The 17,192-nt window shown below is 41.9% G+C and overlaps 1 protein-coding gene across 1 annotated transcript in view; it reads right to left on the minus strand.

The window, feature by feature from the left end:
- grik5 (glutamate receptor, ionotropic, kainate 5) overlaps nucleotides 1–17,192 on the minus strand; it is a 42,250-nt gene that overhangs the window by 13,469 nt on the left and 11,589 nt on the right. Inside the window, exons 5-13 of the mRNA XM_085365437.1 lie at nucleotides 14,160–14,338; nucleotides 13,363–13,416; nucleotides 12,419–12,577; nucleotides 11,874–12,026; nucleotides 8,527–8,631; nucleotides 5,835–5,942; nucleotides 1,706–1,909; nucleotides 752–865; nucleotides 81–190 (exon numbers count right to left, since the gene is read on the minus strand). Coding sequence (XP_085221563.1) covers nucleotides 81–190; nucleotides 752–865; nucleotides 1,706–1,909; nucleotides 5,835–5,942; nucleotides 8,527–8,631; nucleotides 11,874–12,026; nucleotides 12,419–12,577; nucleotides 13,363–13,416; nucleotides 14,160–14,338 — 1,186 coding nt within the window. The remainder of the gene's footprint in view (nucleotides 1–80; nucleotides 191–751; nucleotides 866–1,705; nucleotides 1,910–5,834; nucleotides 5,943–8,526; nucleotides 8,632–11,873; nucleotides 12,027–12,418; nucleotides 12,578–13,362; nucleotides 13,417–14,159; nucleotides 14,339–17,192) is intronic.

Raw genomic sequence — 17,192 nt, forward strand, 5'->3', positions numbered from 1 at the left:
GTGTTCAACAAGATAAAAAATGATGGAGCTCTGATGTGAACTGCAGACAATCAGTACAGTGTGTGATGTAATGCACTGACCTTGCAGCCAGGAACAGCACACAGCTGACAGCCAGGTAGGCGAGCAACATGAAGAGCCAGACGGCTGGAGAGAAGGGATCGAGAAAGGAGAAATAACCGGGCTTCCGACCCTGGTGCATAGAAGAGAAGAAAGAAAAGTAGAAAGCTGTAGAAGCAGAGACAGATGGTGACTAATGGACATACAGGAAGCTACAATCTGTTAGAAAACAAGGTCTCAATGTCTCAGTTGTCAGGGAGAGTCCCCTTTGCACCACAGGAGGGCAGTGTCCTTCACTGCACTTTGATACTAAAGTCTGCAGTGCTAATGCTACAATCCATAAACACTCTGTTTCACAATGCCTGGTGCTGAAGCATACTTGGCTTAGATCCAAAGCCTCATTAGCAATGTAAAGCTGTTGCCCAGTTACAGCACACTGACTTATTGAGCAATATGAATTATACCTATAAATTTCAGTGTGGACTTAGTGGATGCAGCCTGCAGGATACTGCAGACATACAATCATCAGCTTCGAAGATAAGATTCCTTAAGCTTCATTTTAACAAGTGCAAGTTGTCGTTCTCTGTATGACCCAGTTGGCAATAAAGCAGTGAAGGTAAAAGAAATAAAATCCAGCACAAGATCTGTAGCGAGTATCAGCCAGTGTGTGCACAGGCCTAGATAACACCCTCACCAGTTGAACTCTGTACAAGATGCTGATCCCCAGGGTCATGAACGGCTTAGAAAAGTCGATAACTTTCTCTCTTTCTGATGTGATGGTGAAACCTGCCACGGCCAGGTCTGCTTTCTGGAAGATTTGTGAAGATAGATTTGTGGAAAGAGAGAGAGAGAAAGTGAATGAGAGGCAAGAAAAAAACAACAACAAATGGTCAGGTAGGAGTGCAAAATAGACGGACTAATGTAGCACTCTTCTTGTTCAAAATGTTTATTTGAATGATGAAAAATTAAAAGTTTGACTATGCACTTGAAAATACATTTGCAGAAACATACAGAAGTGCACTCTGCCTCACACCCATTACCCACCATAAAAATGAGGCTAATTGCGAGTAAGCACTGGGTGACTGGTCTTTCCACCTGTATAAAACCTTGCAGGTCTCTGGTTGCACTGCCTCCTCTCCATCTCTTCCATTAAAAGCTAATTGATGAACATGGACCGCTAATTAGAGCTGAGTGATCAGGCAGTGGGGAGGGCAGGGAGAGAGGAAGCGTGGAGAGCTGGGGGAGCACCAGTGTGGCATGCCCCACATGGGGACCACAGCCTGGTAATTGAAGTATACCGTATGGTAATTAAGCAGAGAGGGGCTCTCATTAGCCTGCCTCAACCAGAGTGTCTATCAGAGGCACACTAGGCCTGGACAGAAAGAAATGGGGAGGGGGGGGGGGGGGGGGTGTTACAGAGAGGAAAGATGGTGCAGACGATTTTTAGGCTATGTTACCACTCTCTTTTGGGGAATTATCAAGTCAGCTTTTGTCCTAGATAAGAGTCTTACTCCCCTCATTATACGCCTCCTTTTGTAGGGAAACTGCTTAGAATATTAGTGCATGTTTCTGTGTTTCTGGAGTGTGCATGTGCATGTGTCTGTGTTTGTGTGTGTGTAACACTTGGAGAGGGAGTGAGAGTACTCACCCTGTTGATTAGCTCTCCAACCATGCCAGTCCAAGAGCCGTTGGGCTCTGGGGCCCCATACAGGCCATCATCCACCAGCTTGATCTTGAAGGAGAATTTCAAGATGTCTGCCAGTTCCCTCAGCATGTCAACACAGAAGCCCTCATACTGGTCATTTCCCTGGAAGTCTTGGTAGTTGTCTTTACGCATCACATATGGGTTCTCCTGAACATGAGGGACACATGACGAGGTCTCAGTCCAAAACTATAAATATCTGCTTGATCAGAGATTATTTGCTAGATTAAAGCAATGGCTTGAAAGTTTGGGGGAATAGGCTTATTTGCTCTCTGGCATGAAGACACACAAGAAAGGAAAAAAGTTAGAGTGTTAAGTCAGGATCACTACAGCCAAAGGGAGATTTATATTTCTATCTGCAGGATTTTATGTTTGATGACATAGCTCTGTTGTGGGCCATCCTTCATACACATATGTGGAACGTCAGAGGCCCGCAGAACAGCAGCAAGAACCTCAGCACAAAACAAAGCAGGCATCAAAGAAGAAAGATACAGCGCTGATTATGTCAGATATAGCATGAAAGAAAGAGAGGATTTGCTGAGGATTGGTCTGCAGGCTATAGTAGCTTCAATGGCGTGCCCCGAATGAAATAGCCAATTGGATGTGTAGGAGGGTGTCAGGTGAACAGTAGAGCCAAAGAGGGCCAGCACTGAGATCAGCTGATCTGCCTGGATCAGAGCTGAGTTCACTAAAATAAAAGACAGCTAAGCAAAAGGCCGGAAACACGATGAAACTCGCAATGAGTTTCACCTACAACTCATTCAAAGTTCACTTATATTGAGGTTTATGCAGAAAGATGACCACTGACAACATAATGTTAACTTATCTGCTATTTTGGTGTGACAATAATGGTGACAATGAAGGATCAAGTGAGTAAGCCCACAGTCACTTGGGCCTAGACCATATGGCAACCACCAGATGAGGGAAAATGAGTATTCCCTGATTCTCTTTGGCTCTCGGAGGAGGCGGACGCATCTTTCCCCCTCTCCCTCTCTTATCTTCCCAGCTGCTGCTTCTATGTGTTTGTCTAATCTCGTCTAACTCTAACCCTCAAAGAGTTTCCCAGTCTTGTTCTCTAAAACCTAAAGAATTATGGATTTGATCAACTGGTCCCGTAACGGAATTGACACCCTGCTGGGCTTGGAAGAGCCCGATTGTCCTGCGGAGACATTTGCTGCCGGATACTCGATGGTCGGTTGCGTCGTGTGTCTGGCGACACTCTCGATGGAGGACAATGAACGACATCTACCAATTTGGAACCACAATAACAGAGTTCGGGCTGATTGAAGCTGGCTTGGACCTGCTTGGTCTTGCTTATCAAAGAACAGGAAGCGGCTACAGCTGTTCAAAATCCCATAAGGCTGGCCGACATGATAGACGATTGGCAGGGGTGTGAGTACTCAGACTGAGTTTTGAACGCAATATGGATAAGATCTTGGAGAAGAACAACGGGAATTGAGATAATTGGTGACCAGTAACGGACATTAGACCAACTGTAAAAATTGGATGCAGTTGTTCGCACTAAACTCAAACATCCACCATCTCCACTCATGCAGCCCCCCTGGCGCCAGCTGAAGGCCTGCCAAGGTTGAAGCTGACTGGAACAACAAATTCTTCCCATGATAAAAGGATTGTTGTCAGAACTCTTTGTACCTCCTTCAAGGCCACCTGGGTCCACTGGACACTGTTGACCTTGCTTAGCCGGACGTGGTGACACTTCCTCTCAGCTGAACACGGACAAAACATGTACACTGATACTGATACACCCTCACTATCACCCTCCCTCCCCCGAATCCAACGCCTCCTCCCATGCTTACCCCCCATCCGATGTGGACACCGGATCAGCTGGAGGCGCAATAGAAGATTGCAGCGGTCCCAGATCAGCTGTACACACTGGAATACTCTTCCATGTTGCTTGTCTGTGTTTTATTGTGTTATGGTGTGTTGATACCTGTGGATTCCTGTATTATCCTTTTGTGTTACACATTTCGAGTTTTTTTTTCCCTTGCTACCTAGCCTGACCTGTCTCCCCAATGTGATGTTTGTGTATTGTATGTACGGTCGGCAAGGTCTGTCATCTCGGTTGTGGGCAACTGCAACTGACAAATAAAGGCTATCTCATCATCTCATCTCATGTCATTTTCAAGTGGTTGCTAGAAGTTGCCAAATCACCAAACCCAGCTCTGGGGGGAAAAACAACTTGCATTCTGCTGCAGTTGTAGTTCGCATGGAAGTGACGGACGTCCTACAAACACAGTACAGCTACTCTCCAAGCTGTAGTGAAACTGAAAAGTGGATGCAAGCTGGAAATGGAGTAAAAGTTGTGCCCTTTGAAACACGCTAACTGCAGTGCTGAGGCAAAACTTATTACTTTGAAGGCAAGCCATCTCTATTTCTGGTTTGTGTCAGGCTTTATCAAGCTGTACTACCGCTTGGTGAGTACAGTACTAGCAAGTATGTGAAAAGCTACAGGCATCCATGGCAACCTGTTAAGAAACAAAGTAATCACTAGAAAGTTTTTGGTGCACCATCTTCTTTGCAACCAATTTCATCCAGCAAAAGCCAGAAACCTACAGGAACTACAGTACAGGCAACCAGTCTGGTAATACAGGTTTCCCTAGCAACCAGTAGTTTTCTCACATCCAGTATGGTGGCGTAATGTGTCCATGATGTCATGTGAGAAACCTCAATACTTATGCTATGCTATTCTGCGCTAACTGGCTTTATATTTACTCCACAGTCACGTATGGTATTGTGTTCTTCGCAACAAGCCAAATAACCATTTTTCCAGCGACATGGGAATGCCAGCACTTTTCTATTAGGGAATCACAGACAATTTTGTAAAAGCCTGAATTTGTGTCTTCAAAGATAACTCTGGCAGTCATTTCAAATTAAAGGCACTTAAAAGAGAAGACATTTAACATTGTAATCATTTTACTTATCAAAAGGTGCATTAATTAGTTTTTCCTAACTGAAAAGGCTAGAAAGCTTTTTTTAAAGAACAATACACAGATGCATCTTGGGAATTTTAGAGTTGTTGTTCTTGGAGCTTGCCCAGTGCTAAAAGTCAAGATATCTCAGCTTGAGCAGAATCAATTTAGACCATTTTTATGTCCATCTTGTGAGTCCCCTACAGTTATGCAAGTCCAATACTAAATTGGTTTAAAAGACATAAATTGGATTGTGGACGATAGCTACAGACATAGGTAAGGGTAGAAAAAACCATTCAGTAACCACTGTCTAGCCACGAAATGGATCGACGCAGAAAAACCAGGGTATCAAGGGAAGGCAGGCGGTGTTCTTGCAGATCTGAGCAGTGCGCCAAATGTATTGACATAAAAAAAAAAAACAACAATTGTTTCATAAAGCTTGCATCATGTGTCTAAACCAGCCCAAACCCTCTAACACACAAACAACAGTGAATTTGTCTACATCTTGGGAGAATACAGCAAAATGGCTTTTTCTTTACTGCTAAACATCTTCATATCTGACACAACCCAAGAAACAGAAACAAGATGTTTTCTTTCCCTTTCCTTTCCTTTTTTTGTTCTTTCTTGTTTTGTCCTAAAGCTCGAGCTGCTTCAGATGTTTTCCATGTTTATTTTTAATTTCCCCCATAAACGGCGTAATGTTCGCTGTTATGAAATTTGGCTTCAACAGTTACGCATCATCAACAATCAACAGACTGATTTAGAAAAGGCTAATTAGCTAACACAGTGTGCTATCACAGGATGTTAACAGTATTTTAGGATTCAGTGAATTTGAATCTATCTTTCTGGGTGTTTCTTTCACATCTCTACACCAACCTGTAGATATCAATCATATGTCCAAACCCTACAAGGAGACAGCTTATTGGGTTTGGACATAATCAGTAGACCAGGACTGTAGCAGTCTGGTTTTTAGTTACACATCTCCCTCGCTGATCTGTCAGTTTCTATGACAGTTACAGCAGCGACAGCAAAATTATCAGAAACAGACCACAACACAGCACGAGCTCCGGCACAGCCTGGGAAGCAACAAAAAAACAACTCTGATCTCACTAATGTGGAGCGTCAGAGAGCAGCCGTGACCTTACCAGTATGGTGGTGACAATGAGGGTCTTGTTTGCCAGCGTCTCTGAGACATTAATATCCAGACTGGTGGAGTTCATTGCCAGGGTGTTGTTTGAGTACCAGATACCGATCTAACATGAAGAAGAAGCGTGACAAAAAATAAGCTGTTATTGTTAGATAAATAATATACAGCAGCTGTTTTATTGTTAAAAACACCTTTTGCACGTTTCATGTTTTGGGACTTGGGCTCCGCACTGTTAGATTCTGCATATGCATAACGAGTTAATTGTTCCCCACGGAGCCGTATATGTACTCGCAGTACTATGCACCACTTTGGGAAAAAAAGCTCCTGTTTATAAGCAGAGCAATGAGCTGGGACAAGATGGCAAAGGCGGTAATGAAAGGCATTCATGATCAGAAGTTCCACTGTAATTTTTTTTTTCCCTTACGCACACCTTTTTTAAATTGCATAAATACTGTTCCCATATTTCCATTTTATGGAGACTGTAAAGTCACTTAGGTACATAAGTGTGTGATTATGACCTAACCAATCCGCTGGGTGGAAAAGCAGCTCGCAGAGGCATTTCTTCAGGAGATATTACTGTACATCTTTCAATAGGTCAAAGAAGAGGTAATGACTCCACAGACAGAATCACAGCTTTCCTGTGACACTCTTTATCCTGCCCTGACATTTAAGAGGAGTTTTTTTATCTGTGATCCACCGCTGCCTGCCTGGAGTGTGGGTGCCGCTGTGCAGAGAGAGGGGAGGAGCAGAGTTAAAATGTTCATTACCTCGAGTTAACACTCAACTAAGTAAAAGTCTACCTCTAAGTATATGTAGCAGGTGGCATTTTGTGTTAACATGGAAAACAGCTGGCCAAGTGCAGAGCCCAGGAAGACATTAAGAGGAGGTGAAAAATAAGTGTTTCCTCCAGCCAATGAACTGCAGCGTAATTCCCCCTCAGTCGGAGGCTGCAGTGGTGTGTATACTTCATTTAGTGAATGCAGGTGGAATGCACTTAGATTTCCACCTGCCCTCACCTTTCCTTCTAGCTTACTCATGTGGACTGCATTGTCACAATAATGTACCAAAATGCTCCTGAACACCTCATTTGCTGCTGGGCCTGCCAACAGTTTGGTAGCATTGTCCAACTAGCCTAAACTAATCTGCTGTGGCCTGTGCTTGACTAGTTCAAGAGATCAAACTCGAAGCATGAGACTTTAAAAAGTTATTTTTATTATTATTACAAATTCAGCAATTAAAAAAAACACTATTGCTCAATTATATTCATTGTCAAGTAAACACAGTGTTTTTCCTGCTACACATTGCTGTGTATCATCCACAATACTCAGTGTTTGCTTTCCAATAACTATATCTACATACTGCCAGTCAAATAAAGTTAAAGCAGGGGCACATTAAATATATGTTTTCACTTTTAGCATTAATTAGTTTGTTCCCATATTCTGGCTTTAAATGCTGATTAGAGTGTGCTGCTAAATGGTGCCTTCACTTGTTCCTGTGATTTAGAGCCACCGTGCCGCCCCTTTGAGCGTGTCTCTGTTCGAGAGGACGGTTGTAGTTTGGTGCACACTGCTTGTCAGTGAATTCTAGTCTCTTTGAAGTTTTGTAATCTGTTGCTGCACCCTGGAGACCGTGCCAATGGTGAACCTGTTTTCTCTGCTCATTGATATTCCTTCTACCACAGTTAAGGCTGCACTTTGTTTAGAAAAACTATTCTGTACTCTTGGTTTGTTTAGAGTAGGAAAGGGAGCACAGAATTCATTTTTTCTTCATTTTAACAAGACAAGTTAGGTAGGTTTGTTAAGAGTGTGCTTTTTGTTTTAATTGTTTTAATTGAGTGTCCCCCGAGTTCTCCACATGAGCTGTGCTTTATTTGCATTTCACTGTGAAAACTTAGCTCATTAAAATTGCTAACTTCGGTTCTACTCCTGTCCAACATGGCCGTACTGTGAAGGTACATTTCTGTTGAAAGGGAATGGGAGATGATATTGATTCATGGCCCAGCCTTTAATGTACTCAAACCTATCTGATTGTTAGACTACACCTACACCTCTGATCCATTTCTGTGAAAAAAGATGAGCACAAGATTTTCAAGGAACCATCATTGATCACATTAGTGTAGCTTATTGCAAGCTACAATCCAGCTCAGAGTTCAATTAAGGACAGAGTCCAAATCAAATACGGATTAAAACTAAGCCTAAAGCAAATCCAGTTCTATACGAGACAAAAACAAACACCAGAGCAGAGCTGCACACCTGTCTGCTGTGCACTGAGCTTAAGGCAAATATCAAACACAGATTTTTGCAAACCAATGTCAAGCTATTGTTTGTAAACATAAAAAGAAAATAAATGTGTCGTTTATGACACAGAGGTTTTAAATTTTTAGATCAGAAAACAAATAATCGAGCAAATCTTTAGGAAAATAGCTCCCGTGCTTTAACACTCCACATTTGTAATCAGTGAAATGTAGATTTAATTCAAACTGAAACCACTGTTCAAACATGAGCCGCATCTCAGATAAAACGTATATCACAGAGTAAAGATATGGTTGCTATCAGTGGAGTTTGTGATGAAGCTGACCTCGTGTTAAACGCCGCTGCAGGCTTTCTGAAATGAGACAAGTGACCTGTAACTAACCCAGAACCTGAGGGCAATGTGACCTGGCTGCTGCATGATAGCAAGTGACTTCTGACCTCTTTGTGGCCTCCTCTGTGTTTCTCCAGGATCCGCAGGGTGTAGTTGGTCCTCTGACCTTTGCTGTTAAACTCCACTCGCCCTGTCAAACCATCGTACTCCACCTGGCAGGTAGACAGAGAGTGAGGTGAGGAAGTATGACAGAAGCATGAAGGAGAGAAGGAAAGGTAAGAAAAACAGAGAGTGGAGAACACAGAAAACATGAAAAGATGTGGAGAAATAAACTAAGCCAGCATTCTGCATAAAGCAAACATACTTCTTCTCACTAGCGGTCATGGTTAGACAGAAAGTATCACCAGTGATCAGGAGGAAAGAGAGGGAAAAAGACTAAGACAGGCAGAGAAAGCATCTGAGGCTGGACTAGACAAGGATGATCAGTTTTGGATCAACTAGGAGAAACTGACTGACGAGAGGCTCAGGCAGAGCAGCAGAGAGGGTCAAGAGCTCTCTAATAAGACTCTGACCTGCAGCTCACAGCTCAGCTCCCTCTCTTCAAAAGCCAGGTGCTGGCACAGTAAGCGAGAACTATGATGAATGGCGCAGCGCTGAAGATGGAGCACACCATGATGTTGACTAACAAAGACAGATGTCGGGCCGGTGGGGCGGGGGCAGTGAGAGATGAGACTCGAGCTGCCTTGACAACAGGTCGTCGATGAGAGAAACAGACGACCAGAGATGGGAGATGACAAAGAACAACAAAACACAGAGGTTACATGCAACATGAGATGAGGATGATACACATTTCAGCTGTACTCTTCTCATTTATCAATATTTCAGTTAAAGGAAAACTAAACAAAATGACGAGTCATGAATAATTATGAGTCTTTTCTGAACACATGCTGCTAATGCAATCCCTTCTCAAGTGGTAGCATCTTTGCTTTTCTCTGCTTTTAATCACTATGAAGAGGAGAAGCCATCATTTTTATCTGTCTGTTTCTTTTGTGTGTCTTTATGGTAAAATGTGATCTTGACGGTGTAGAAACTGCTGTGGCGTGTCTTTATACTACACCTATGTTTGGAGATTGAATAAGTCTATTTATTGGATTTTTCATTCAGTTTTTTTATATGCTACAAAGTACCAAGTTTTTGTAGCGAGTTTTTGGAGAATTTTGTAATTGTGGGTCTTTACACAAACACAGAGGCTTTTAAATCAAACATTCAATACGTGACTAAAGTGCAGACTTTCAGCTTTAATTCAAGGAGTTTAAATAAGTATTACATTAACATTTTCAGAGGTCCAAAGGTAACTGGATGCTTGACAAGCAGTTTTCATTGCCAGATGAGCCGTGTTCCTTTGACAAGTTAAGCAGATAAAAGTGGAGGTTGATTGTAGTTTTTATCCGTTTTCTTGAACTCTCAGTATGAGGTCCAACGAGATGCCAATGCAAGTCAGAGAGGTGATCTGAAAAAGCATCTTTCTTTGGCCATAATTTACATCTAATGTGTGTATGGAAGTGTGTTTGTATTAATGAATGCAAGACCGAGTGTTTGACTACGTGTCTGTATGCTACAACATTCATATTTATCTTTAATTCATGGTTTTTATTCGAACTGTGAAACACTTTGCAATGGTAAAAAGTGCTATAAAATAGCTATTATTGTCATTATTGTTTTTATTACTATCATCATTATTAATAATAGGCCTGAAAGACAGATAAAGTAGATGAGCATATTTTTTCCTTGGTTAAGAAAAGCAACTTCACAACATCAAACCAATCAAGACAACTCTTGAGGAAATAGCCGTGTCATTATCAAAGACAGAATCAAGAGAGACCTTTGTGAGGGTTTACAACAAGCTGCAAACTACTGGTTACACTCAAGAACAACAAGGCAAGATTGGAGAGAAAACATCTGAAAGAGTTTGGTTTGAAAACCATTCTACAGACTGATGAAACATGAAGAACTTGTTTCATCAGTATTGAAGAGAGAAACAGCTCATCATCTGAAGCATACGACATGAGCATGCATGGCTGCCATGGGAACCACATTATTGGTGTTTATCGATAATGTTACTGCAGATAGAAGTAGCAGGATGAATTCTGAAGTGTACAGGGCTACGCTCTCTGCTCAGATTCAGCCTAATGCTGCAAAACTGATTGAACGGTCCTTCACTGCGCAAATGGATAATGACCCGAAGCAAACTGCAAAAGCATCCCAAGAGTTTCCAAGGCAAAGAAATAGGATATTTGTGAGTAGCCAAGTCTCCAAATCTCGTGATCACAGGTCATCAGAGCAGTGTTTCAGTCACTGAAGGTAAAACCAAGTGCAGGGAGCCCCACAAACAAGCAGCAAGTGTAGGTGGCTCCAGATAAACCATGGCAGAGCATCCCGGGAGGGGAAACACAGCATTTGGTGATGTCCATGGGTTCCAGATATCTGGGAGTCAAAGGATTTTCAGCCATGTATTAAAAGCAATTCTCAAATTTGAAATTGTGTTATTTGATCCAATTATTTTTAAGCCTCTGAACAAGGGGAACTGTGTTTGACAGTGTCTGTAATTCCTAAACAATTAATGTGACATTTGTGTTAAGCCCTGTGAATTAAAGCTTAAAGTCTATACTTCAATCACATTTTAATTGTTTGAATTAAAATCCACTGTGGCGGTGTACAAAGACACAATCACAAGAATTGTGTTATTGTCCAAATACTTATCAAACTAACTGTTTGTTGTTGTTTTTCCCCTGGGAGTCTGTTTTTCTCTGTGTGTGTTCTCCAAATGTAGTCTTGGAGAACTCAGCTCTAGCAGAAAACATCATAAAGGAGGTTTTGAATAATTTGTCCAACACTGTAACCTAGTTACAGGCACAAAATGTGACAGGTGTGTGTCTGAGATCAAAATCCACATCGTGAGCAGCGAGTGGGGTGGATCATTAACGCGCTGATGGGAGCGGCAGATGGTCACAAAATGATATTTCGTTTTTGCTAACCAACATTCCCAAACATTAAGAGTCAGTTTAATTTCACATAAGGAAAATCCTCAATTTTTTATGGCTGGAAACAGCTCATATTTAGTCTTTCCAATAATTAACTGGCTATAAAAATTATGGTAGGTTTATTTCCATCGACTCAGTACTCCAAGTGCGGTAACTGTTTCAAGCTCTAATTGAAGATGTCACCTGAGGCTTTGTAGAATAGCAATTTTAAAACAGTATTTTCTGTGTTTTCTCAAGTTTAACCTACTCTAAAAATAAATGCTAATTGCAGCAACACTAATCTTACTAGCGTTAATAAATAGGAGTCGCAGTTTACTCAAGGATGTTAAGAAAAGCGTGAATGTAAAAAGAAGATTAAACTGATGTTACATCTTGTTTCCTGCTTTGGACATATAGTAAATATGGAGCTTTACCATGCGCAGATAGTTCATAAGACTGGTCCCGTGTTGCCAGATCTGAGGTGAGGTGCAGCTGAGTGGCTTCACTCCAATTTCCTGACTGCGGTTCAGTTCCCTCACTGCCCCCACTACCACGTGCACAGCGTCAAACATCAACGCTGAAGAAAGCTGTGGAAGGTGGAGAGGGGAGGCGGGGGAAAAGTGAGATGGATAGAAACAAGAAGAGAGAAAGAGAAAAAAAGAGTTAACGGGAATTAGAGGTGCAGAGAGGATTGAAAGATTAACAAGGAATGGGGGGAAGGGGGGGGGGGGAGAAGGCAGGAAAATAAGAAGAGGAGGGAAAAGATGTAGAGGTTCGAGTAAACCAATGGGGAGGAAACAAAGATGGATACATCAATACCCATTAAATACAAGCAAAAGACTAGCTGGAGTCGTTTAAGTGCTCCATGAATCAGTGTGAGGAATAAAGTAGCTTAATGTTGTGTGGCATATAAACAAAGCATTAAAAATTAGCTCTAATAGCGTGCACGCATGAGTACTCATGGGCTCGAGATACTGACCGCAGGGCCGGGGTACGTTAGGTCACAGCCCTCCCTCCAAGACAGATTGAGGCTCCTGATGAACTCCAAATAGAAGGGATGGGTGGTGTTAAACATGGAGAAGCCGACAATGTTGGACTGCTCATCGACTATGTCATCCAGTCTCAGCAGGGGGAAGTCCTACAGAGGAAGAGGAGGAGGAGGAGTGGGAAGGGTGTTTGCAGGAAAAAGAGAAAATTGAGGTGTGTGACAGGGTGATGTTGACAGGCTATCAAATCTTAGCACAGAAGAAAAATACTGTGCAATAGAAGAGGGTGGTAAAGAAAAAAAGAGGCTACGGGGAGTGACAGCATCTAATCTCTGATGGAGAGCTAGAAGAAAAGCGGAGACTGAGATACAAGGAAAATAGAGGTTAATGGAACAGAGTTTTCTTTCTTTTTTTCAAAGTAATATGCATACAAGTACATCTAAAAGCACAGGACCACATCCCGCACAGAGGGCAGAGAGAGGAAAGTGAAAAAATAAAAATCAGACGCGCAACATAAAATGGTACATTTATTCAAACGCTTGAAAAGGAGGGGAGCATATCAAGGAGAAGGATGAAAACACCGCAAGCTTCGGGAAGGTGGCGGGTGGCAGAAGAAAAAGGGCACATCACATCTGTCATCACCTCCACCCCAGACCCCCACTTTATTTTCTCTTTTCCTCCCACCATCCTCCTCTGCACATCCACATCTTCATACAGTAATTCGTTTTTCAAATGTCTCCCTCTTCTTTCTTCTTCGCCTCTCTCTTTTTTTCCCTCACCTCTCTGTACTTCCACCTATTGAGTACTTTCTTCCTGTTAACACCTTTGCTGGCTCATAAAGGGACAGAAAGAGGAGGAAAAGCAGGAGAGAGGAAGGAGGAAAAATGAAGGAAGAGAGGACAGAAGAAGGGAAGGGGAACAATTTGCGTACTCTTACCATTGTGGTGAGGATGTACTTATAAAATGCTGATGTCATCCCAAGCTCTGACGCCTGCGAGACAAAAAGAGAGAGGGAGAGGAAATAAGATCAAACAAGTGGAGAATGCGGAAACGGTAGAATAATGGAGGATATGGACGGATTGATAAAGGCAAAGAGGGGGCAAAGGAGGAGAGCTACTGGACAGGCAGAGAGGAAAGGAAGCAGTCGGGGTACAAAAGGGGAGAGGGTGTGAGGGAGAAAAGTGGGGAGGGGGTGGAGAGAGCATACGTTAATCACAGTTTTACATCATCAGGCTAACACTAGGACATTTCGCTGAGGGCGGGCAGCGGCTCAAATATACCCAGTAAAAACATCCCATACACATTCAAGCCATGACTCACTGTGCTGGCTATCGGCGTTACAAGCCGTACCATGAATCAGAACAAGCTTGGGTAACATCTGCACCACATACCAGCAAAAGATGTTCTTTTGTCAAATACTTTCATAAGAATGTAAGTGATCGTTGCTGGCAGACACGCATAAATATTGTTCCCTATGCAGCTCTGGAGGGCAGAGAAGGTAAAAATAGATGTTAATTCAGTAACAACAACAAATGTGTAGCCTGTGGAGCTCCGAGCGAGTTGTTTTATTATTTTACAGATGGTGAGCTCCGCATGCCCTTCATGTGGGTACATAAAAGAGAGATATACGCGAACCCCCTTGAGACATACTGCTTGCACTGTATGCAAGAGTAGCTTCGACTCCTGAAAATGTGTAGGTGGCTCTGGGGAACGTATTGACGTTTGCGAACTCACCTTCTTGAGGATGAGATAGGAGACGGAAGCGTTGGCGTCAATGATGATCGTGGCCACTTTGTCGTCACGGATCTCCTTCAGCAGAGGCGTAGGGTCCAGGTTGTCATCTAGCATCCTGACTGACAGGGTCTCCCGGGAGATGAGAAAGCGGCGAACCAGTTCCTCCAATCTCAGCAGGCCTGAGGGAGAACGAAAACAGGGACGAGGCGCGCATCAGTGTCTGTATCAGTAGATACGACTCGTGTTTTTCAAAACGTAACCAATGCAGGACATTTGAAAATCTGATTTATCCTGGAATGGTCATATATTAGTGTCTCGTTGCAAAGCATGATTGATGGGTTGTCTAAATCCCCAGGAAATGAAATATCATTTAATATGAAGTCTGCCGCGTGTTCCCATTAACCATATCTCTCACTAGGACTTATTTTTTTTATCTATTGTAATTCCGACAAAAAAGATTTTTCTTATCAGCTCTGCCTTGTTTGTTTGTTTCCCTCTTAGTTAACAACCTACTTGACATACGGCATTTTACAGAAATATGGAGAAGAATTATGCGGAAAACAAGTGATTTGTTTTCGATGCTGATAAGTGCCACCGTGCTCTCGCGACACCTCAACTGTGACTCAAAGGTTGCATTTATTTTCCAATAAATCTATGACTCCAGATGAATCTGTCAGCTCAGGGTACGTCTGTTTACACCCAGGGATGTTCGGGACAATTGTTATGCAGAGGTTATTCCATCAATCCGGACGTGCATAAAAGATGCAGATATGCATTTTAACAAGTTATGGGGATTTGTGTTATTTTTCACCTCTATCTTCACTACATGTAGTTAGATTTTATATTTACGGTGTTGTGAAAAAAAATCTTGAATCAGCCCTCGTTTCTTTATGCTTTGCTTCCAAGGAGATAGACTATCTTGTAATCTGCTAACATGGTTTTCTTCAATAATTCTCCTGAAAGTCCTTTGAAGTTTTTCTTTGGACATTGGCTGCTTTGTCACTCGTTTTCAGTCTAGTCCTTGTATCTGGGAGCTTTCACATGAATGTTTTTTGTTACTTAACACACACCTATGAACCATTCAAACCATTCAAAAGACTTCTAACTCATGTCCAGATTAACAGACTCAACTTTTTGGGATTAGCAAAAACTAATCTTAAATTGTATCTTTAGGCACTTTGTTGGCAGCCTGACACAACAGCACAGAAAATCGTTCCCATTTGTCAGATAAACCTATGAAACACGGCAAAGATAACATAGTTTGACAGGCATAAAATTGTATTTTTGTACCAACAGTTTGATTCTTAATGTCAGCATGGTGTGCAGTGTGTCCTCAAGAAAGATAAAGGAAGTGGAGGACTAAAAAAACATCTCAAGCTGATGAACAGTACCAGAGAGTCATATTGTTAAGAAATTTAAAAAAAAAAATCCATCAAAGATCTGAACCAAGACCTGAGAGATGAAGCTGATCCATCCACTGTTCACTGAAGCCTCGTCAGAAATGCCGTCAGTGGACGGGTGGCTGTCAAGAAGCCATACTTAAAAAGGTTAAACAAGGCTGAGGTACAACAAATTACTCAGGAATGGACTGAATATCAGTGATAACAGGTCTTGTGGAGTGATTAATCCAAATTTGAATTTTTACCCAGACAGAAAAACACACAATGGCACGCTATCAGTCATCGACTGGCCTCCCCAGAGCCCACACCTCAACATTACTGAAGCAGTGTGAGATCAGCTTGGAAGAGAGAAGAATAAAAGGTAGCCAACATCCAAAGAAGAACTTTGCATGTCCTCCAAGAAGCCTGCAGAATTATTCCTGAAGACTACTGAAAGAAATCATAAGCTTGAAAGTGGTCACACTAAATATTAACTTTAAGCTCTCTAGAATTGCACAAACTCAATTTTGCCTCATAGACTTTACGTTATCATGTACTTGCAAAGATATATGTGCAACATACATATGCATATACTCCTGAGAACAGAGGGAAAACAAACCTTCCCATTGAACCTTTAGGTGACTTAGGGGTAGGGTAGCTCAATAAGGTCAAAAGATACAACCCAAAGAGGACATAAATGAATAGGCTGGTTCTCGGGATGTATATGAGCAACATATGAATACATATGTTTGAGCAAATCTCTGCACCTATTTCCCATTTTCCTAGCAACATTAAGTAATGAGGGGTGACTCAAGACTTCTGCACAGTACTGTATGTTTTCCTCGATAATATTTTAAAAAAACTGATAAATATTGATAAAGACCATAAATGGATTGATGCATTTAAATGCATCATACTACTGCAACCAGAAAAGAAATGCAGTTATCTGTATATAAATCTATATCGAAAGGATGCAAAACCGAAAGCCATTTGTGCAGTCTATGTTTCTGCAGCAGGAGGACATAACATAACTCATATACACACACACACACACACACACACACACACACACACACACACACACACACACACACACACACACACACACACACACACACACACACACAACTTGGTTCTTGTGAGTCTGCCTCAATAGAAATTTATTTCTGTTCAAAGCCCTAATATTCCCAGACAGGTTTTAGGTATCCTCCAAAATTGATGGACGCCATCAACCAATCAACATGACAAATTTCCGAACATTTTATTAATAGAATAATAAATTCAGAAGGTCGTGCAGCCTCAGCAGAGTTATGTGCTCTTTGAGTGCTTTGTAATGCACTTTGCCTGCGTTGTCTCATCCTTCAGTTAATGCTTTTCGGATCTCTGCGTAATGTACACTATGCACTTTGAGTACAACAGCATGTGCTCGAAAAATGGAAAATCTTACACTCCAATAGCAAAACTGGACCTGCAATAATCATGAAAACCTATGGCAAAAAAAATAAAAGAAGATGGGCAGAAAGAGAAGCTGAAAGACTGGAATAAAGTACTTAAAACACTTCAAGCAAATTCCTCTTGAATATGAGTCAAACCAATGTCAAGACTCACTTGACAACATGGGTGGAATAAGCCTTTACTAGAAACTCAGCTCTGA

This window comes from Diplotaxodon limnothrissa, linkage group LG11, assembly GCF_057381915.1.
Source record: "Diplotaxodon limnothrissa isolate DT_005_m linkage group LG11, D_limnothrissa_male_GT1.1, whole genome shotgun sequence".
In the NCBI taxonomy this organism is placed as follows: domain Eukaryota; kingdom Metazoa; phylum Chordata; class Actinopteri; order Cichliformes; family Cichlidae; genus Diplotaxodon; species Diplotaxodon limnothrissa.